We start from the raw sequence: 22,462 nt of genomic DNA on the forward strand, positions 1-22,462 counted from the left end.
CAGAAGCCTGCATTTTCACGTAGTAATGCTACTGAATTAATAACCGAAAAAAATAACACGATTTCTCATCTCAAATTCTTTTGCAGATATTTATGATGCCTGCTTAGTCTGCCCCAATGCTTAAAGTCTGGCAGCTTCTTTGCTATGACTGACTGAACCTTTTTGTTTTTAACAGCAAGCTAAATCAAGTAAATTTGAGTATCCTCTTAGGATCTGCAGTTCATAGTGAAAGCTTTATTTGTCTCTTGGTGATGGCTGTCTATTGAAACGTCACCATAGAAGTTCCAAAATACAGATACTTCCCTGAATCATTGCTGCTGAATTTAAAACAGGTGTAAACAAAAAAGTACCTTTGTAGTCTTTATCTCTTACTTCACATCCCAGACATCCCATCCCAGATCCTGCACTACAAAATCTTCTGTAGTACTTTGCTTAACCTTGGCAGCCACTCTCCTGGGTAGGAAAAAGCAGAGAAAAGAAGAAAAAAAAGCCCAAGAATCCACTCAAAAGTTTCCCTGTATTAATAATTTAGGATATGTAGGAGCCCATTCAGCCTTTACAGCACAAGGCTAGGAAATAGGAAATGCAATATCTGGTTTCTTCACTAAAGTTGCCTGTTTGCTATGTGATCTGGTTATACCCTTAATATTTTTTTAAGTCCCTGCATTTTGCTACAGAAATTCTGTGAACTGTTAAGTGCTCTAACAATGCATACCCTCTGAGGAGCAGATGTGCACCTGTGACAGACTCCCACTGTTAAGGGCTATGATTTAACTTTGGTTGTTACTTACTTTCTTTTTTTTCCCTTTCTCCTCCAAGCTATCCCATTTGGCAAACTCCCTGTTCTGGAAGTAGATGGAGTTACCATTCACCAGAGTCTGGCAATAGCAAGATATCTTGCCAGAGAATCAGGTAACACATATTTGACTATTTTCTTGCTCTATTTTGCACTCACCTTTAATCCTCAGGAAAAATACAACCATAGCAAAGAGAGAAACAAACAGCTTGACATGCGCCAAGTCAAGCAGAGGTAAACACAGGTGTGCTAATACTGATACTAATGCTTTTTCCCCGGCATAAACTTCTAATAGTTATCAGCCTCTCCTTGCCATCTGTATCTTATCTGCCAGTGCTATGTGCTGGCCACAGAAACACAGTATAACATGTAGAGTGCTCTTAAAAGTGCCACTCAAAGAGTGATGGTTTAGAAAGTAGAGAAGCCCTGTACAGTGGCACGCCCATGTTGAGTGATCATTTTACCATAATTTGGTGCCAATTGTGCTTGCTGGGGCAATCCTGATGAGATCTCAGGCTATATCCCCCAAGGTTCCTAGATCAGAACAGAAGAAATAGAGCAAGTCACATTTGCTAGGGTGCTGTACTAGAGTCACTCAGATGTCAGGTAAAAGGAACACAAAAGATAAAACACCCAGGAAAAAAATGTTCAAAGTAACAACGTGTAGTATGAAATGCTACAATGTTCAGAGCTGAAGTCACATGTCTGAGCTCAGTATTTGCATTATGTATATTTCTAAAAGGTAGCTCAGAAATAATCCATCCTTACATCTGATTGAGTTTCCCCACTGCATACAGTACCTGCAGTTTGGGCTGGCTTCTTCAGTCAACAAACCTTTTTCACCTGTAACTGCATAACTGAAAGCGTGAGCTTCCCTGAGGCTCCCAGGACAATTTGCCCTGGAGCTAAACTTTGAGCTACCAGGCTAACTGGAGAGATGATCAGAAGGTTTTGGAAGCATTAGAGATTGGCATGGTCAGCAGGCAGAGCACTTTGAAGCAGATTTAGGCAGCAATTCTGACCTGGCCGAGATTAGATCAGATGGTGACATCACATCTTTACTTACATGCTATGGAAGTACTTAACCAGTTAGATAAAGTGGTATAAGACTTAGTAATGCAAGTAATCAAAGAGAGTAGTCAGGGCTTGCTTTAGGTCAACAAGCTGTCATTCGTCTGCAAAACTGCTCTGGTTTTGTCGTACTGAACATCAATAAATTGAAGAGGGGGATTGGGAAGCGAGCACTGTCCTACTTTTTTTTTATTATTATTATTCTGAGTAATGAGACATAACCCACCTTTCAAAATATCTCAAGTTTCCAACCGAGGAAACAAACAGAAGTGCAGAGCATTATTCCTCAAGGTGCTAGCACAATGTATTTTCAAGCATATGTGTAGTCCTTCCTGCCAATTTCCCCCATCCTCAATACAATCTACTACTTGCAAGAGTAGAGAATGACAAGTATCCACCTAGTAATGAAAAAGGATGAGAAAGCCAGCCTTCCACACATGCTGCCTCCCTTCTCATCTCCTATCAGGAGGCTGAGCTGGAGCTGCACTCCTTTTGCATCTGAAGCTCTGACTTTAGGGCATTCCCACGACACCTTTTGCACAAAGGCTACAGTTCTGGGGCACACCCAGACCATGCTGTTCTCCTTTCAGTGTCAGTCACACCATAAGCTACAGGAGGAAAAAGAGTGTGTATGGAAGGAGGGAAAAAAATATTTTCAATTTTATAGTCAAAACTTGCTAGTTCTGCCATTAAGTCTGTTTACATATCACTCAGTTCCCAAAAGGAGAGGCCTCACCTTCAAAAGCATAAAGTTTCAGTAAGGCAGACACTTGGCAGAGGAAGGACTCATGGCTTATGGGAAACACAGAGCTTCCACGTAAGGCTTAAAGAACAGAGAGGAAGAGAAGGATGACCTGAACCTGCACAGAGGTGAAAGTATGAACACAGGTCTGTGAAACAAGAGCAAGAGGAGAAAACATAGTAGGATTAAGAAGACTGCAGGCAAGCCAAAGAACAGGAGAGGAGGAAAGCAGATTTGCAAATAAAGTTTGGCTAAGATGTCAGAGTACAATGAAGTAATCAAAAGCAAGCAGGATGTCATTAGAAGGTTCTGAATGGGTCTGAATGGGCAGGAGAGGGAATTACAGCAGACTTTCACAGAAGCACTTTTAGTTATTGTGTTGACCAAAATGGAAAGACTACGAGACAGAAAAGGACATTGAAAGCTGCAACAGGGAAATATTAACAGGAAGGAAATAGTGCTGACCCTCACTGAACATGGTGGGATGGTGTAAGGCAGAGAGAAGGAAAAAGAAGCAGTAAGCAGGCTGTAGGCTCAGGTGATGGAAAGAACAACTCACAACCTCAGATGGCTGTATGAGGCTGGGGAGAGAAAAAAGCAAAGGTGCATGAGACTGCACCTGGATGCAAGGAGTCAAATTCATGTTGTTAGTACAAAAAAAAAAAAAAAAAGCAAGCCTTGGAGAGCCTGCATTTTTAGGGAAATGTTCACAAAGAACAGAGTTTACCTTCTGGGTATCAAAAATTCTTGCTGTTGCTGTCTCTAACCTCCCTTCATATGCTTGCTCCCCACAGGTCTGGCAGGTCAGACTCCTGTGGAACAGGCACTAGTTGACGCCATTGTGGACACCATAGCTGATTTCATGACGCTCTTCCCTTGGGCAGAAAAAAACCAGGATGTGAGAGTAAGACAATCACCAATTTAAACAAAGATAGCACGTTAGCCATGACTCTGTACCTGAGAATCCCCTCTAGAGAAACTGATGTGTGTCAGCCCTTTGGGTTCATCACCTAACCTCAGCAAAGCTGAGCTGGAGGGGTAATGTGTTTCTTCCTCAACATAATCCAGCCAAGACCTTCTGCTCCCTGTCACCTCTCCCTTCACCAGATTTTTTACAGCCTTGGTGGAAACAATGAGGCCATCATGAGTCCTCCCTCAGTAGTCCACCCTGAATCAAGGATGCCATACATGCACACAGCAAACAGCTCTTCAAAAGGGAAAGACAGGACACTTCCACCCCAGCCAGCACTGTGCAATACCTGTGTCTTGTCATAAACAGACTAAGCTCTGATCTTTCTCTTTCTGCAAGCTCAACAAGATTAACAGCCCCATCCCATCTTCTTTTTGTGCTTCTGCATCTTGATTTATTCCTGGTTTTCAGTAAGTATTAGTTTTCAATAACATCAACTGCCAGGGACAAATGCTTTTCAATTACCAGAGCAGTGTAAGACAGCAGGTGCTGCTAAAAAAAGGAGGCAGCACATCCGTCACTGTCATTGTGGCCATGCTCTTCAGACCCCCACAGCTCCACCTCTGTCTTAAGAGGTGCTTCTGCAAATACTGACAACGCTGCCATGGCTACTTAAACAGTCATGGGACAGTTCAACAGCTTTTGGGTTGTTTGGGGGTTTTTCTGGCATTGCTCCAGTCCCTTTCACCAGACCCCCAAATGCAAGCATATAGATCTGTTGCTGGGGCAAGAGGGTGATGGATGAGCTAATTCCAGTGTTACAAAGACTCCACACAGCTCTGACCCAAGCAGGTGACCTGACCCTTTTAGGGAAGTGGTAGTGTAACAACAGGTATCACCATTAACTATCAGTGCAGCAACCTTCCATTTCTTCAAGGGTAACATTTCAGATCAACTAGAGTATCTTAATACAGAAATGCAGAAATGATGGAGTACAGAGCCATGCTATCGGAATACAGAAGCCATGGAGTATAAAACATTGCCCCAACTCAATAATAAATAATGAAACAATGTGAAAGTGCTCTGAAATCTTGCAGGGGGAAACCTGAAAGTATGTTTGGAGATTTTAGTACTAAAAATTATTAATTACTTTATTTCCTAGTGATTTCCCAAAATTTCCTAATTTGGAGATGGGAGGTTGACTCACGATTTTAATCCTTTAGGAACAGCCACACTACTGTCAATGTGATCGTGTCGAAGCAGCACTGCTGCGCCTTTAGAGGGAAGCTCGCACAATGATGCCTGCGTGTGTCCCAGCCCGTACTCAAGCACTTCTCCAAAATAAGGACCCAGATCACGTCACCAGTGATTAATTTGAAGAGAACTTGCAGGCAACCCTTATATGGCTATATGCACGTATGTGTGAAAGAGCGTTTTTTGGGCCAAGGAAGCTCGAAAAACTCACTTTCTGGGAAGTTTCCTCACCGTTAGCTGTTCTCCTTCTCCTCTCGGGCCCAATGCCACCACCTTGTGGTGAAAGTGGCATCTCAGCCTCTCAATGCCAGATTGAAGTAATTTACACGCAGTACTCCAGGCCTGACAGATAATTAACAGGAACACGCACCCCTCAGAGAAAGATTAAAGAATGTGCTACGCTATCTAGTCGGTAGAAAAGACTAAACCAAGCACGGTAAAGGGAGCAGAGATAGAAGCTGACCATGGACGCTCCCCTCTGTGTCAGGCATAGACTCTCCCTTCACTCTACACTCCCTCCAAAAAATAGCTGGTGTTGCTACAGCTTTGTCACACATTGCTGGAGAGCTCCAGGGTTGAGATGAGAATGTACCACTCCACAGGGTGGATCCTGGTCACATGTCCACTGGCTTGAAGGGTGACTGCATAGTTCTGTAGCTGGAAGAGCTCATTACTGTTCTGATAACACAAAAGTGTGGCTTATTTTTTGCAGGGGGAAGGGGGGTGGGAAGGAAACTTACCCAAAGAAAGTATCACAGCACAAGGTACAAACATAAATGTTTGGATGTTTGGCTGTTACTTGTACTTACCACATTCAGTTGCTAAACTCTTAACAGACAGCAGAAAGTGATGTCAGATCTTCAAACTTGTCTGTAGAAACACTGATTTTTATTTTTCAGCCTGCGCTTTTTGGACCCTTTAGGCTGCTGCCTCTTCTAAATATCAGTATTTCTTTCATTAACTTGAATTTCAAAGCTGTTGAAATAATTCCATTCCTGTATAGCAGTGCTAATTTAACCAACCCTGAATAGATTCCTCCAAAATTAGGCCAAGCCACGTGGGTCAGAGCAGATGATCATAATAGTCTGCAATCTCACCTGCTTTCTTGCAGGTGAGAAGAGAAAAGTGGTTTCCTTCTCCAAAAGTAACAGCTAATTCTTTAAAAGCAGCCTTGAAACTTTCTGCTTTGGGAACAGTTAGCAGAAAACCACCACTGTGCACAGCCTCATTGTCCATCTATTAAAAAAAAAAAAAAACTAAAGCCCATACCCTTCAATGCAGATTTCAAACACCTCATATGTCACTGCTGTGGAGAAAAAAAAACAACAAAAAAACCCCAGAATAATCCACTAACAAAAAAGTTCGAAGATGAACCCAGCAAAAGCTTAAAACCTAGGTTCTACATCTCACACAAGGACTGCTAAAATCAGCATCTGACTGACTGAAAAAAGTGATCCTGAGGGATTCTGGAAGTTTTAGAGCCCATACAGTAAAAAAAAAAATCACATCCAAAAGTCTCAAAAAAATGACCATGAGACATTAGGAATATATTTCATAAATGGGCTCTTCCCAAGTCCATGGCAGGGATCCCATCTTAATGTGTCTGAGTGGCTGTAAGCACAGAAAAATGAGCAGCATTGCTCCACACGTCATGTCTCAGCATCCAGCAGCTTTCACATGCTCAAGAAGGGAGCAATTGGCTTAAGTCATGGCTCACTGAGCCACAAATGCCATGTTCTGGGCATCTAATTACGGCCCTTCGTGGATAATTACCTTAGCTTTCCTAAATTCTAGGAATTTCCTAATTTCATGCACCTTTTCATGTATCCCAATGGAAGTTATCTCTGCATTTCATTACTTATATTTAATACTTGCTGTTGTATTAACCCTGACTTGGTTGTTAACACATTCTTCTTCCAAAGAGAATTGAGAGTACTGTAAAATTTAGGTCAGACCAAATGATTTTACTGTTACCTTTTCAGGTTTCACCTGTTTCTTTTTTCATACCAAAAGTAACGCCTAAAAACTCAGTTTTCCTGACTGCTTTGCTTACACATTGGTGTGCACCTTTGTGTTTCATTCTATTTCCAGAATCGAGCATTTGATGACATCCTCACCAACAAAGCACCCGAGTTACTGAAAGACTTGAATACTTTCTTAGGGGATAAAAACTGGCTGGTAGGGAAGTCTGTAAGTATAGTTTTTGTTTCTCCCATTCCAATCAGGTTGCCAGAAAAAATAAAAATCATTGGTCATTGTTGAATTTCCGTATTTCATGCCAGCCCATGAAACAACTCTTTATTCTTACTAATACACAATTGGTCACTCTATTGAAAATGCGATGATCGTTTTTCAACACCATTAGAAATCTAAGACGAACCAGGACTAGCATATGCATTTCCTAAACCAGTTTAGGAGCACATTGTCTCGTAACACTGTAAAGCCTTTGTACAAGTCAACACAGATGGGATTTGTTTAGAACTCTGCTTATAATCATGGAACAATTTATATTGAAATTATGAAAAATGATTAAAAATTATGAAAAATTGACAATATTAAAAACCACCTTTTTACTCCAAACTGTCTAGAAACTAATTAAAACACTTATCTGCAGCACAGTTTCAGTAGGAAAGAGTAATATTGTAATGGAAGTAATATACGTAGCAAGGGCTTTATTTAATCAATTTTTTACTCCAGTCAAGCCTTGCACTTAACCTAATTATTAGCTCTGTAATTATAGGCTTTAAAAGAAGTCCCAAACTTGCACAACAGAGATGGATTCAAGTTTCATATCTGCAGTTTACTGTAAATATTAGTAGCCTGAGCTTTTGAGATGACCAACTAAAATTACCTGCTTTCTCTCCCATTTCCAACAGGTAACATGGGCTGATTTCTATTGGGATGTGTGCAGTACGACACTTCTGTCCCATAAAGCTGACCTGGTAGACAACTACCCCAGGCTTCTGGCTCTCAAAGACAGAGTGCAAGCACTTCCAGCTATTGCAGCCTGGATCCAGAAAAGACCAAAGACTGCACTATAAATCAGCTGCTCAGAGTGGAAAACACACCAATCATATTTAGTGTTTCAACATGGCAAATGTCCTAAATTACTAGGGTAATTTGATTTCAGATGGGTATGCTATGCCAAATCAAAATCTACCACTTGCACCCATTTACAAGAGAGAATCTAGAAAGTTAATTTGGTAGAGTAGAGCCTGAGGGAGAGGTGTGGTTTCAACCACATTCCCCCAACTACTAATAAAATGCTTGATCAACCCAACTACTGTTCTGTGGTCTCTCAAAGTGAGAAGAGACAAACAAACCTTCACGGAGAGATGTAATCTCAACAGCTTATTGTAGGCTTTCAGTCTGGAAAAAAGCAGGCTAACAGTGATGATAAATGCGTGGGAGGACCAAGGACAGGAAGTAAAGAAGAAAAAAGAGAAAGACCCACTTATCACAGAATGGTAGAATTGCAGGGGTTGGAAGAGACCATCCAGTCCAATCCCTCTGTTGAAGCAGTTCCACCTCTATCAGGCCACATAGGAACACATCCAGGCAGGTTTTGAAGACCTCCAGAGAAGGAAACTCCACACCCTCCCTGGGCAGCCTGTGCCACTGCTCCCTCACACTCACAGTAAAGTAGGTTTTCCTTATGTTTAAATGGAACTTTTTGTGTTCCAGCTTTATCTCATTACGTCTTGTCCTGTTGTTAGATACAAAAAAAGGGATGCTCCAACCTCCTGACACTCACTGTTTATATATTTGTAAATATTAATAACATTCCCCCTCAGTCTCCTCTAGTCTACACAGCCCCAGTTCCCGTAGCCTTTCCAAATAAGATGCTTCAGTCCCCTGATCGTCTTGGTGGCCCTGCACTGGATTCTCTCCAGTTCTCTGTCCCTCTTGAGCTGGGGAACCCAAAACTGGACACAGGACTCCAGCTGAGGCCTCACCAGGGCAGAGAGGGAGCAGAACCTCCCTTGACCTGTTGGCCACACTCTCTTGATGCATCCCAGGATGCCATTGGCCTTCTTGGCCATGAGGGCACATTGCTGGCTCATGGTTAGTTTATTATCAATCAGGACTCCCAGGTCTCTCTCTGCAGAGCTGCTCTCCAGCAATTCGACCCCCAGCCTGTACTGGTGCATGGGGTTGTTCCCTCCCAGGTGCAGGACTCTGCACTTGTCCTTGTTGAACCTCATGAGGTTCCTCTCTGCCCAACTCTCAAGCCGGTCGAGATCCCACTGAATGGCAGCACAGTCTTCTGGTGAATCAGCCAGTCCTCCCAGTTTGGTGTCATCAGCCAATCTGCTGAGGGTACACTCTGTCCCCTCATCCAGGTCGTTGATGAAGATGTTGAACAAGACTGGCCCCAGAACCCATCCCTGTGGAACTCCACTGGCCACAGGCCTCCAACTCGACTCTGTGCCATTGATCACCACCCTCTGGGCTCTGTCATTCAGCCAGCTCTCGATCCACCTCACTGTTCACTCATCCAAACCACACTGCCTGAGCTTTCTGATGAGGATGTTATGGGAGACAGTGTCAAAAGCCTTGCTGAAGTCAAGATAGATGACATCCCCGCTGCTCTCCCTTCATCTAGCCAGCTGGTTATGCACTCATAGAAGGATATCAGGTTAGTCAAACAAGATTTCCCCTTGGTGAATCCATATTGACTCACCCGATAACCACCTTTCCCTTCATATGTTTAGTGACAACATCCAGGATGAGGTGAGGCTCCAGGGATGGAGGTGAGGTTGACTGGCCTATAGTTTCCTGGGTGATCCTTCCTGCCCTTTTTGAAGCCTGGAGTGTCATTGGCCTTTCTCCAGTCCTCAGGTACCTCGCCTGTCCTCCATGATTGTTCAAGAATGATAGAGAGGCTTAGCAATCATGTCAGCCAGCTCCCTCAGCACTCTTGGACGCATCCCATCAGGATCCATTGACCTATGAGCCTTGAGCTTGGCCAACAAATCTTTAACCTCTTCCTCTTCCACCCAGGGCAAGTCCTCTGCTGTCCTGGCTTTCCTATTGTCCTTGCCGGACTGGGCTTCCCTAGGGCTGGCCTTGGCTGTAAAGACTGAAGCAAAGAAGGTATTCAGTACTTCAGCCTTCTCTGCATTCTCGGTCACCAGGGCACTCTGTGTTCAGCAGGATGCTCACATTCCCCCTCATCTTTGTTTTGCTGCTGACATACCTGAAAAATCCCTTATTTTAGAATTAAAACTAGCCAGGAAAGTAAAAGGGCTTCACAAACTTCAAGCTTGTCAAGCATATTCTTTAGCCTTGAAGCTTATGCAATGCCACTGAAAAAAAATAAAAACCAAACCCACAAAGAAAAAAAACCAAACCCTAAAACACCACCAAAAAACCCATAACAAAACAACCCCCCCCCCCCAAAAAAAAAATCGCTACCCAGTTTAGCTGGTGCCCACACCAGCATCAATCCTTCATAAGCACATCAGATGCAAAAACATTCAGCAGCTCACCATCTCCTCCAGTAAGTGACACAAGTTGGAAGGTGGTGGTGGCAGGGCTGGAAACCAGGTGCCAAGCACATGAACAAGCAAATAGTTCTTCTCCTAGCAGTGGGGAAAACAGGTGAAGGGAAATCCTGGCAATATGGATTGTTGTTGATGCAAGCAGTTTACATAAACTCAATGGGAAACAAATGCTTGCAAGAGGACTCCACTGTGTAAGCAGACAAACCACAACAAACTCTGGCAATCCTCTGGGCTGAAAACGGCAACTGCTGCAAAATAATTTCCCTTCACACTTGCTTGTCCCTCCCACCATGAGCCGTATTTCACCGAATCACCTCAGCAACACCAATCAGTCACTAACGGTTCAGAGACAAACCAGATATTGGCAGGACTGAAAAGCAAGGTCCAATCTTTCGGTCCTTCCAATATGGTACCTCCACCTGTTTTGCAATTCTTCGCATGCTTTGTTCTACCACTTCACACCTTTTTCCTCCTTCACCAAGAAATTTCAGATAGTTGGGCTTTTTTTCCATCCAGTAAATCTTTCTAAACCAGAGACAGAATCACTGTGGTTGAAGGGGCCTCTGAAGGTCATCTGGTCCAAATTACCCATTCAAGCAAAGTCACCTTAAAGACAGCTGCTCAAAACTGTGTCCAGATGGCTTTTAAGTATCTCCAAGGATGGTGACTCTGCAGCCTCTTGAGACTCTCAATTAAAGAGGGTAGAAACAATTGCAATAAACAAAAAAGGCAGAAACACATATGAATTCCATAGCACTTAAAGTCAGATATTGCCCCCAGGGCTCTGGGGATGTAACTGCTTAAGGACTACTCTATGATTCTATGACTACACATTAACTGATTAGATACACACCCCAAACCAGCACACCACACAAACCACTTGGTAGGGTAGGCTTTTTGTTTCATTTCACTGAAGCAAACAGTGAGAACATGAGCACCTTCTGATTACAATAACCACATATACACAAGTGGTAACTATATTAACCCCGTAGTCCAAAAGTAGCATGAACACTAGGACAAAATCCTCTGAGACATTTAGCCTGGTACAGATTTGCAGAGCTCTGCACAGGAGCAAGAAGGATTTCCCTCTATGCTGACTTACCCCAGCTTCTAAAAAATGCAGCAGTCTGAATCTTCAAAAGACCAAATTTGAGTCTTTTTCTCTGTCTGGGAAAATGGACATTCTTCTCCCCTATCTACTCAAATCATATCCTTGCCTGCAGAATTTCAACCTTCAGGTGGAAGCACACCTCATCACTGACACCACTAAAGGTCTTCACTGAGACTAATTCAGAGTTCACCGAAACTTCAAGAAGAGAGCAAAACAAACTTTGTGCTTAGGGCACATCATTGGTAGAGTGCAGGTCTGGCATCAAGTGCTGACCAAAAAAACCTGCAACCTGAGTGGAAAAAGTTTAATCCTAGCACAGCTACGATTAGAGTATAATGAAACATTAGTAATTAATTACTGCTGGATAAAGCCATGTCAGTTAAAACAGACCATTTAAGTTAGTTTGGAAGCTGACTACTTGATTTGAAACAGGGAAGTTACCACACACACAGAGACCACATCCCTTAGTAACCAGAAAATGAAAACATGTTGTTAATCTATGGAGTTTTATTTGAACAAGTGGATAAAAACCAGCATGGTACATCAAATGAACCAAAACAAGCAGAAACAGACTCAAGCATTGTCAAATAAGGCACATATAAAAAAAAATCTACACTTGTAATCCAGTGAAACAGACAGGCTTTTTTATATATATTTGGAGGTAGAAATAATTACAAAAATACTGACAAATCTTAAAACAGTAGCAGATTTATTTAAACAATTACTATTTAGGTCCCCGTTTTGAAAACTGATCTGCAAAATGTTTATTTAGCACCCGATGTTGGCACACTTGGGTCACTTATGTTTTTGAGCATCAAAAGAACAGTATCGGTGTTAAAAGTTTCAATACCATGAGGAATACAATAAAGAAACTACAAAAAGTTAAAAATGTTCTTAAAACTCATGGTCACCAATAACGTAAGAGTCCTTGGGGTACAACAAAACCCTTCTTCCTTGTGTTCCACAACATATTTGCTTTTTAGAGACCTAATGAAGCTTTTAATAGCGTGGCTATATCTGTTGGAATGGTTCCTTCTTCTCCTGAGGAATAAAACCAAGCATTAGTACAGCTCAAAAGACTCCACTTAAGCAGACAAAAATCCAGATCCCCAAAATTGTACAAAATCCTCCATTTGTATGAGCATGTCATTGATCTGTGGGTCAGACTGAGAGGGCACTTCCTGTCAGACTTAATGATCAGCACAAATACATCCTTCTAGTTTATTGAATGTGAAAAAAAAGGGAAAGGCTTCTTTCCACCAAGAACCTTGTTTTTTCAGTACAATATATTGCAGTAACATGAATTCATTTATGTGGATATCACTAATTGCAAGAGACCTACCTGCATCTGCTGCAGTCATATCTTGTTCTAACTTCAATTTCTGTTGGCTAATTTTGAGCATGGATTCTTCAATAGTGCCCTTACTGATTAGCTTTATGACTTTTACTTCTCTGAAAAGCACAAAATAGGATAAATCCAATTTTAGTTTCTTTGGATTAGCGCAAAAGGGAAGGATGCTGGCAATGGTTTAAAACAAGGAGGAGGAAATTAACAAAGAGCTGCCCATTTTTTCTGTCTGGTCCCACCACACTCTGTGCTGCCAGAAAGCTTGCTCTCTCCTGTGCTCCCACCCACTGCAAAGTCTCGACTGTCACAAAAATCTCTGTTAATAGAAACAGCTCAACTTCCCCCTCATCCCATACTACAGTTGAAACACTGGTGATTAAACACATCCAATTGCTCATTTTATTGAATCAGAATCATTTTATTCTGAATCATCAGAATTGCTTATTCTGATGGAGGACTCTGAAACAGTCCAGGGTTTCACTCTTTATGACAGGGAACATTTTAGAGCTTAGGAGTCTCTTGAAGAGAACAAAAGCTTTGCCAAACAGTACCAAAGACTCGAGATCTGCCCTGAAATAGTTCTTAGCATCAATAATTTGAGAATTACAGAGAACTGGAAAAAGAATAGAAACAAGGATTGTCCCAGCAGCAAGAGGTGCTAAGACAGTTACATCTACCTAGCTCCCACACAACCCAGAGGTGGTTTATGCAAGCCTCCGCTTAAATGGCATTTTAAATAATAAAATATTGTCCTTCTAGCTTCCTTTGAGAGACTGCCTCCAAGACAAGACAGGAATTATAAACACAAAGTCTTACCTTGTCTGGCCTACTCTGTGGCATCGGTCTTCCGCTTGCTTATCATTGTATGGGTTGCAATCAATGTCATGAAGAATAACAACATTTGCTGAGGTCAGATTAATTCCCAAGCCACCAGCTTTGGTTGACAGAAGGAATACAAATATATCCATATCTGTATTGAACTGATCTATTAGGTGTATCCTGCAGAACACAAGAAACCACCATCAAGCCTTGGAGAAAACTCCACATAGGCTCTAGAAGTGAATACAGAAGTTAGGATGATGATCTTTTGAACGGGAGGACAGTAGCACTTCAAAGCAGCTCAAAAGTTGAGATGTTATGAAGAAGGAAAAAGGGTACCAATAATCATCAGCAGTGATCAGAGATACACTCAAGAGTGACAGACTGACAGCAAAGAAAGAAGACAGGCTGGGAAAGAGATTTTGCATCTTCACAGAACACACAGAGCAAGTTGGAGGATGAGGAATTAACTACATTAAATAAATAGGGGGTGGAAGGTAGAATTTAGCTTCATGACTATCTTCTGTATTAATTGGACATACCAGGGAAATATCAGATTTCAGCTGTAAGTGGGAATTAATACCATAGGAAGAACAATAGGTTTTTTTGTTTTTAAATGAAGGAAAGGACATCTAAGAAGAATTTTAAAAATCATGAAATGGGAATTGGCAGAATATCAGCACAGCTCAATTAGGAAAGAAGTACTGGAACTTTTTCAGCTGTGAAAAAGTAGTTTGTTCTAGAGAAATAAAAGGGCTTATCTGTCTAGTGCAACAGAGAGATACTGTACCTTCCAAGGAATACCTACAGGTGAACTTTTGTTATGGAACTTCAACACATGAGCACATCAAACGCCGTAAACTGATGAAGACACATATTTTGCATTTCAATGGCTAAGACTGTAAACCCACCATCTAAAACTTTCAGCCTCATCCTTACCAAGCTGATCTGAAATCCAACATAAAGACCCTTCTATAGTCAATGGCCAGTGACCACAGAATTTTTCATGTTGGAAAACAAAGGTTAGGACTAAGTCACTTCCTCCCTTCCAGGGCCATTTCAACTTTCCCCTCTCATCTTCAATAGAAATGGTCTCATACCGATCAGAAATTTGTGTTTTCCCATCCAACCTAAGGTATCTATGTTGCCAGTGTTTCAGGAAAACTTCCAAGATATCCAGCATCATGGTAAACTGGCTAAACAGTACAACTCTGTCACCCTGGAAATGACAAAGCAAAACAAGAGTTAAAATGCATCAATTACAAATAACCAACTACACAAATACTTTATTGGTGCAAATACACAATTTTACACTGACTGAATCTGTTTTCCAAACTAAAAGCCTAGGCTGAAATTCATCAGTCAGGACCAACTTTCAGTGAAGACACCATATCCAGTATTTCTGCTGTATTAACACACCTTTTGTCAGTGCAGTAATTTTTTAGTTACTGTGTACTTAGTTGATTCAAGCAACCTAGAAATTACATGTCAAATGCATAAGTGACAGAGCTACTCCATCTATAAATATCAACTACAATATTTTCACTAAAAACTTAGTTTAAACTATATTCCGTATAATAAAGAGTCTGAAATAATCAGCACACACTTGTGCAAATTCAGGATACTCTCTGAAGTACCATGGTACATGCTGTATTTGTAGAATAATCCAGTTGGTAGTTGACTCAAAGCAGTGGCCTCTTCTTAACTTTACACTGGCTTAACACACACCTGATTATTCTACTATAACAAAGTCTTATTCACTTGTGAAAAGAATGCCAAAGTTCATGATCTGTGAAAATGATGCTAACCCTCCCTACACTGAGAAAGTAGTGTCAGCTCAGGATGAATATTCTGAAACTGAAAAATGGGAAAGCTGCCTCTAAAGTGACAGGTGAGGCAGAACTACATGTTAAAAGCTGTAAGTATTGCTTTACAACACATACACTAAATCCCCTCCGCAGAAAAGCAACTGGGTTGCATATACAGCTAACAGACATTAGTTTAACCAGTTACTTGGAGTTACTTCAGGTGGACGGGAAAAGATGTTTCAGCCATCTGTAGTACTGACCTTCTCTTTAAGGTCAGAGAGAATGTGTTCCAGTGCTCTAAACTTTCCAGAATCCAAGATCTGATCCATGTCTAACATGAAGTCACCAACGTGAAAATATTGCTTAGAAAGCAAATGCAGCTCAAAATCTGTCATCACTGTCATATCTTCAAAGATAAGGTCAGGGTTAGCATCACTATGTGTGGGTTCCTGTTAGCAAAAATGAAGGGAAAAAAAAATAATGCAATACACAATCTCACTAGACAGACAAGAAAAAACAAAGCAGCCACACAATAACATCCAAAATTTCTGAAAGAAAAAAGCAGCACAACTAGACATGGACAAATGCCAGAGCATGGCTCATGCAAGCAACAAAAGATGAACTCTGCAACCCCAGGATTATAGTAGAGAGTCATTACTTCACAATTCAGCTTTTACAAGAACTGTTACTAGCAAAAACTAAGACGTATATGCTCAATCTCCATAGCAATTACCTAGTTCCCATCAAGCCCTATGACCCTTTTACCCCTGTATCAGACCTCTTCCCCTGAAGACACATTCCCTAAAAGGAAGGTCCAATCCTTGGATAGATGGTAGAAGACATGGGAAGCCTAGCCCAAGATGTAGGGTGGGTAGAGGGATGTCATGCCTGGAAGAAAGAGGAAAAGAAAAGCCACATCTGGAGAGCACGATGGTATGAGCAGGAATTAAAAGGGACAAAAATCCTTCCTAAACCAATGAATGACTCCTTCCCTTCCCCCCAACCTTCACTGGCTTCAGTTTAAAACAAAGTTGAAGATACTGAAAGCCAGTTGAAACTTTTCTTAAGAGTGCCTGTTGCACATTCAGATCTTTTTTTATGTACTTTAGAAAGCAGCAAACATTTTCCCCAAACTCCACAGGCATTAACACCAGTCAAATTACAAAAGAACAACCCAAGCCCCTCAACAGTTCAATACTTACACTTTCCCTTAGTTCAGTACAGTCTACATTTCTTGCTACTGAGAAAATACTAGTAAACTCAAGAGCCTACACAAGTTTTCATAAGCATTCTGGTTTAAAATTTTGGGCTAGAGGGAAGAGGTGTTAAGGGGAAGTTCATGTAAAGGAGATGACTGCAGTCCCATAACTATTCTCTCCATGCTAACATTTGATACAACGTATAGACATGTATAGAGCTCAGACCACTGGATAGATGCAGAGAAATAAAAAGCAGCAACAACGAATAAAGTTTTGCAAAGACACACTTTTGACCAGAGAACAATTAAAAAAAATTTAAGTTACATTAAAAAATCTAAATAACTAAGGATTGCTTCTGAATCTCATCATCTCACCTTGAGCATAAGCATGGACATTGTCCTGAGCTTGTCAGTTGTGTAATATTGACGATGCAAGAGAGGGTGATTAGCCATTTTTCTAAGTTGCATCATTACATTTCCCATATCAGAGTTTTTATCTGTAAAGAAAGGAGTAAACATCTACATACTACTTCTGGACATGCCTTATCTGCCACATCTTTATCTCTCAGGAGAACTTCACTTGTAAGAACTAAATTTGACATTTCATCTATTTCCTGATCTTAGAAAAAAAACCACACAGAAGACATACAATCAGTTTCTGAGTATTAGACATTTCTACAAGACAAGGGCTTTGTAGTCACATTCAACGCGTATCTGGGAACGAAAAAGAAAGAAAACCAGCAGAAGGAAATAAGACCTTTACATACCATTAGTGTTAATACTTTTCTTAAGCTTGCTTAAGAGATCACAGTATAGTTGTTCCTGTTTCTCAGACATGGCACATAATTCAATGAAATCTTTTTTGGGAGGTAGTTGTTTAAGGACCTAACAAAATGAAAACATACCAGGTAAAAACTGTTCCGTAGCAAACAGTCAACATTTCTGTACTATCTCAAGGCTGCTTTTAAGATCCTCTATTCATTCTCTCCATCCCAACTACTTTCCTTAGCTGCAATTTTGCTGAGTCGGCAGTTTGACTTAGAAATTGATTTGGATTATACATCACCCTCCCCATCAAGTAACATAGGCTGCACACTCTGAAACTGCACAGCATAATAATACATGCAATACCTGTAATCTGCTTTCCTGTTAATCAAGTATACCTTCTTCATGTCACTGAATACTAAAGTATGCAAATACACAGAAACAGTTTGGTTTACTATTCAGTCTTCCCTTTCTTTTATATATGCAATTCCAAATAGAAGAATTTAAACAGGTTTTGGATTTTAAAATGAAAAAGAGACATTCTGATGATAGGAAAAAAATAAAATACACACTTCTAGTCATGCATGTACAAAAATATATACAAGCACATTTACCAGTTAAAATTCACCAGTTATTTCAGCTAAAATACAATGTCACTGCTATAATGTCACGAATATTTTTGTGGTTACGTGGAGGATTTCTCACGTTTCGTTGCTTAGCAGTGCATCGAATCATCTTTTGATGATCTTTCCTAACTAAAATTCCCAACCGTGGCTAGCAAATAATATGCATCAAAACCCAGAGCTGCAGCAGGTCACATTTTTACTTGCAAACTCCTGGAACATAGCTCAAGTTTCTTACTCTTTGTAGAAAAACAGCTAGAACGCTGACAAAATTTGACCTTAAATTCTACCATTAAGTCTCAAATATTACCAGGCATTTTGATAATATGAAACCACTATTTTGACAATAAAACATTACCTCATCTTTTACTCTTCTCAAGATGAACGGTTTTATTATCTGCTTCGCGTGTGCAATCCTCCCCTTTTCATATATGCTTTGCTCATCAACACTCTTCTAAAGGAAAACATTGCAAGAACTCAATTATACTGTGAAGTTTTCAGCTGTAAAAACACTACCTTAACTATTCCAGCTTGCTGAAATACCCAGCCAGAACAGACTTAACAGGATCATTGGTATTCTGAGTATTACTAGATTTACTTCATTGTTTCATTTACTAGATTTTCATAGTTGCATTGTCCATTTCTATAAGACACCAATAAAACATAAGAGAGGTAGGAACAGCAGCGCTGTAGCACAACTTAAAAAAAATTCAAGACAAGAATACATGGTACTTACTGTTTTTGAAGAGAACATCCTTCGGATTTCACTTCTGCTGCTGCTGAACATATGAGGCATGACAAAATTCAAGAGGGACATCAATTCCAATAGATTATTTTGAACTGGAGTCCCTGTTAGCAGTAAGCGATTCTTTGCCTGTTTGTCCAAAATGGGAAACATCACTTGGAAACATTAGCTGAACAGGTTAAAAACTAGTATTGGCAGAAACATCACAGCTGTGAAGAACTAAGAAAATGAATTTGGTTTAAATTATAACTATTTAAACTTCATATATATTCAGATCTGATAGCTCAGTCAACAAAATGGTTTACAGATCTGTGGGGACCTGAGCATGTATCAATTCAAGACTATTCAATAAGTCTAATCCAGATGCAAAAGAGTCTTCCTGGCTCTATTTGGGTTTTTCTTGCTCAGATTTCTCAGATTTGCTTGGTTGGTTTGTTGTTTTTTTTTTTTTTTAAATTCATGTGCCAATTGTTGTTCTCCTTTCATATCTTTTCTAACATCATACAGTCCTTATACGTCCTGAACTGCAAGTATCAGCCATAGTTTAATTTCTTAAAGATCAGCATCTTAAAGGCTTTTAATGAAAACATGATCTTGGAAAAAAAAAATCATAAAAAGTGATCCTAAGTATATTATTATTGCATGAATACTACAGTGCTAAATCACAATAATCAGAGAAAGAGCTGGACTCAAATTTTCTCTTTTTCACAATACTGCTGACTCAGGCTACAAGAAAAAAAACAAATCACTTGAAAGCTGGCTTTTCTTGCACAGTCCTATCACAGTAAGTCCTTACATACTACGACGTTTCAGCACAGGTCAGCAGAATAGCATTTTTTCAAACTTTACTACTATGGGATAAAACTGGAAAATTGCTTAACACCGAAAGTGAACTGCTACAGTCATTGCAATGATGCTATAGAAGGTCTGTCACATTTCTTCAGGAGCTTGTCTTCCTGAAAGTGTTCACAATGCATGATCCACTCCTAAGACCCCATCCAATACTTACCTACTTGCACACTATAGTTTCTGGACCAGTATGTGTGTATGAACTTGATGGTTAATAGTGCCTTTTCCCTCAGCCTGTAGCCACAAAATAGAAAACACAGGAGCTGTCTCCTTTAACCCAACAATAACTAAACCTCTTACATTAATTGTCATAAGGTGCTGGTAGCGTATAGAGCTCATGTTCTTGAGCATATGACCTTCATCAAAGATTGCATAGTTAAGCTTCAACTTGCGAAACAGCCCTCGATCATCTGAGGTGCTAATTGCACAGTTGTATCTGTCAGAGAAAGATATCACAAAAGACATGTTAAATGTAAATTTAACACAAATATGCTGTTAACACAATCAAATTAATTTCTCTCAAGTTTTTAAGAGTTATGGAGAGAATACATGAAGACTAGTAAGTAAAACTGCTTAGAAGGAACCAACCATAACACAGTTTACTATTGGTAAGTATTCATAGAGTTTACTTGACAAGCCAATGCTCCCAGTAACACTTTCAAAAAACCCCAAAAACTCCTGTGCAAATCTACGATAAAGTAATTTATCTCACTATTAGTATGTATCATGCAATTACTAGGTAATATCTAAAGCACCTATTACACAGTATCTGTTACACACTAATAAAACCCTAGTTAACCATTACCTGAAAACAAAAGAAAGTTCCCTTCCCATCTCACCAAACTCCAAACATTTGTTTGGTGGTTCCACTAGAGGTCAGCAGGAGCTAACTACATCTCAATTCTGATCTAATTACTGCACTTACGTAGTTATAATCACATGGAAATCTACAACTTTATTATTAATGTCCATCCTGAGAAGTTTCCTATCTTCTTGGGACCCTACAAAAGAACATAAAACGAGTACAATTACATATATTTATATACATATAAAAACTAAGACAGTACACACATATACGTTCGGCAATAAACGTGTATTAAAACAACAGTCTTAAAACAGTGCCTCCAAGAGCAATTAATCTCTCAGGCTGCGCATGCAAGCAACTATATTACTGGATTCCTTTCTATGTTAGGTTCCTCACCATAGTAAAAAAGGACGCTCAGTTCAGGACACCAGAGATTAACTTCTCTTATCCAGTTATCTGCAAGACATCATTAAAATAAAATCCAAGTAATTTATACTTTATTACATGCTACATAACTTCAGACATACCTCAGCATTAAACCAAATACCTGATTTTAAAGCAAATATCTTTAAATTCTGCTGAAGGTCAAGAAACTTTTTGTCTAAGTGCTGGAAAAATTATACTATTTAAGGAAATTAACCCACAAGTGGGCATTAAGTTACCACCCAGTACTTCAAACTCCTACAGAAATAAGACTCTTGATAGTCAAAAACTCCCCTTTAAAAAATACAACAATCAGCTTTTCAGCCTGGTTTCTTCTATAGACAGTTAATTCCTCAGAAAGCAATTCATTTGCTAGCACTCACGTCCAGAAGTGCTTCATCAGAAGAGATAGTGCTGCTGGGAGTAGGCAAGGAAGCCTGACAATATGACCCAGCTCCAAGTGTGTAGCCAGCAGCAGCCACCTGCAACCTCACTGTGCCCGAGAAGCAGCTACCCGACAGTCAGCACAAATGCTGATCCCAAAACACAGCAGAAAGGGGTGTTTGACAAGTGTCGCTTGATTTGAAGTAGACACAGATCAAGCTGAGGAGACTCCTCTAGGAAAGTGTCAGGAAGGCTACAGGTAGACTGCACTTTCCCAGGCATGCGCATGCTGGACAGCTTGGGCCAACCTGGCACTACAATTCATGAGCTTCTATGAGTCACTTCACAAAAGCATCTTTGCCCCTTTCTGTACACCTTGGACATTTCAACAACATGTATTTTAAAGAGCTATTTAAAAACAGTGGGTTCTACCAGATTTTAAAAGCACACTGAAAATGGCAATTCCAAATCGACACTGAAAAATCTGAAGCTTTTCTGAGGTGTTGAAAGAAATTTTTGAAGCCCACAAAGTATTTTACATTAAAAACAGCGCTTTCTTTCAAAATGAAACATGTTACTTTCTCAGCTCTCTATCATTTAACATAAACTAATTTAACTCCTCAGAGAATTAGTTTCTGCTCAAATTCATCAGCTTCGCTGACATATTTTATTCCACTGTACTCTTCCTGCTTTCAACTGAGGTCATTAAGTCGTCAAAACACATAACTAAAAGACAGCAAGCCGCATCATTTTAGGATTTTGATGTGCTTTGACAGATTCTAAGCAGCAAAGAGGAAAAAAGACACTCCATGTCTCAAATGCCATGAAACCTAATCCTAAGCACAGCCTGAAGACTAGGAATTTCAGCCAATATTCAGTAACTAAAAAAAAACTACTCTGTTAAATATGTTCAAATCTTAACAAGCAGCTTCATTTTTTGAGAAGCACACAGAGCATATTAAAAAAACAAAATTCATGTTAGGGCTAATTAATTCAGAACAAGCATGCCTTCAGTATGGTTTGCATTCCAGTTCTAATTACCTAAGGAGCTGAATATCACCATAAGGAAATGAAGTTCTTTCACAAAATTATCTTTGTTTCACAGTCTGTCCACCATTTCTTTCTCTCTCTTTTTTTTGTTTTTTTAAACAAACAAATAATTCTGAAGCTTGTAACTTACCTAATGTTGAAGCTGGCACAACTATCAAATGGGGACCCTTATTGCCCTCTTGGTAGAGATAAGCCAGAAATGCAATAGCTTGAATTGTTTTTCCTAAGCCCTAAGAGAAAAAAAAAATCCATTT

General features: G+C 40.1%; 2 protein-coding genes across 2 annotated transcripts in view; one reads left to right on the forward strand and one right to left on the reverse strand.

The window, feature by feature from the left end:
* Positions 1 to 8,053, forward strand: part of HPGDS (hematopoietic prostaglandin D synthase) — a 29,579-nt gene extending 21,526 nt beyond the window's left edge. The window contains exons 3-6 of the mRNA XM_061993323.1: positions 820 to 912; positions 3,404 to 3,513; positions 6,865 to 6,963; positions 7,650 to 8,053. Of these exons, the coding sequence (XP_061849307.1) occupies positions 820 to 912; positions 3,404 to 3,513; positions 6,865 to 6,963; positions 7,650 to 7,814 (467 nt within the window). The 3' untranslated portion in view covers positions 7,815 to 8,053. The remainder of the gene's footprint in view (positions 1 to 819; positions 913 to 3,403; positions 3,514 to 6,864; positions 6,964 to 7,649) is intronic.
* Positions 8,054 to 11,880: 3,827 nt separating this feature from the next.
* The window catches only part of SMARCAD1 (SWI/SNF-related, matrix-associated actin-dependent regulator of chromatin, subfamily a, containing DEAD/H box 1), a 47,251-nt gene continuing 36,669 nt past the window's right edge, over positions 11,881 to 22,462 (reverse strand). The window contains exons 12-24 of the mRNA XM_061993550.1: positions 22,339 to 22,438; positions 20,748 to 20,807; positions 20,472 to 20,547; positions 19,847 to 19,982; positions 18,689 to 18,826; positions 18,311 to 18,406; positions 17,332 to 17,449; positions 16,940 to 17,061; positions 15,627 to 15,815; positions 14,659 to 14,777; positions 13,556 to 13,738; positions 12,734 to 12,843; positions 11,881 to 12,432 (exon numbers count right to left, since the gene is read on the reverse strand). Coding sequence (XP_061849534.1) covers positions 12,371 to 12,432; positions 12,734 to 12,843; positions 13,556 to 13,738; positions 14,659 to 14,777; positions 15,627 to 15,815; positions 16,940 to 17,061; positions 17,332 to 17,449; positions 18,311 to 18,406; positions 18,689 to 18,826; positions 19,847 to 19,982; positions 20,472 to 20,547; positions 20,748 to 20,807; positions 22,339 to 22,438 — 1,509 coding nt within the window. The 3' untranslated portion in view covers positions 11,881 to 12,370. The remainder of the gene's footprint in view (positions 12,433 to 12,733; positions 12,844 to 13,555; positions 13,739 to 14,658; positions 14,778 to 15,626; positions 15,816 to 16,939; positions 17,062 to 17,331; positions 17,450 to 18,310; positions 18,407 to 18,688; positions 18,827 to 19,846; positions 19,983 to 20,471; positions 20,548 to 20,747; positions 20,808 to 22,338; positions 22,439 to 22,462) is intronic.

This window comes from Colius striatus, chromosome 3, assembly GCF_028858725.1.
Source record: "Colius striatus isolate bColStr4 chromosome 3, bColStr4.1.hap1, whole genome shotgun sequence".
NCBI classification, from domain to species: Eukaryota; Metazoa; Chordata; class Aves; order Coliiformes; family Coliidae; genus Colius; species Colius striatus.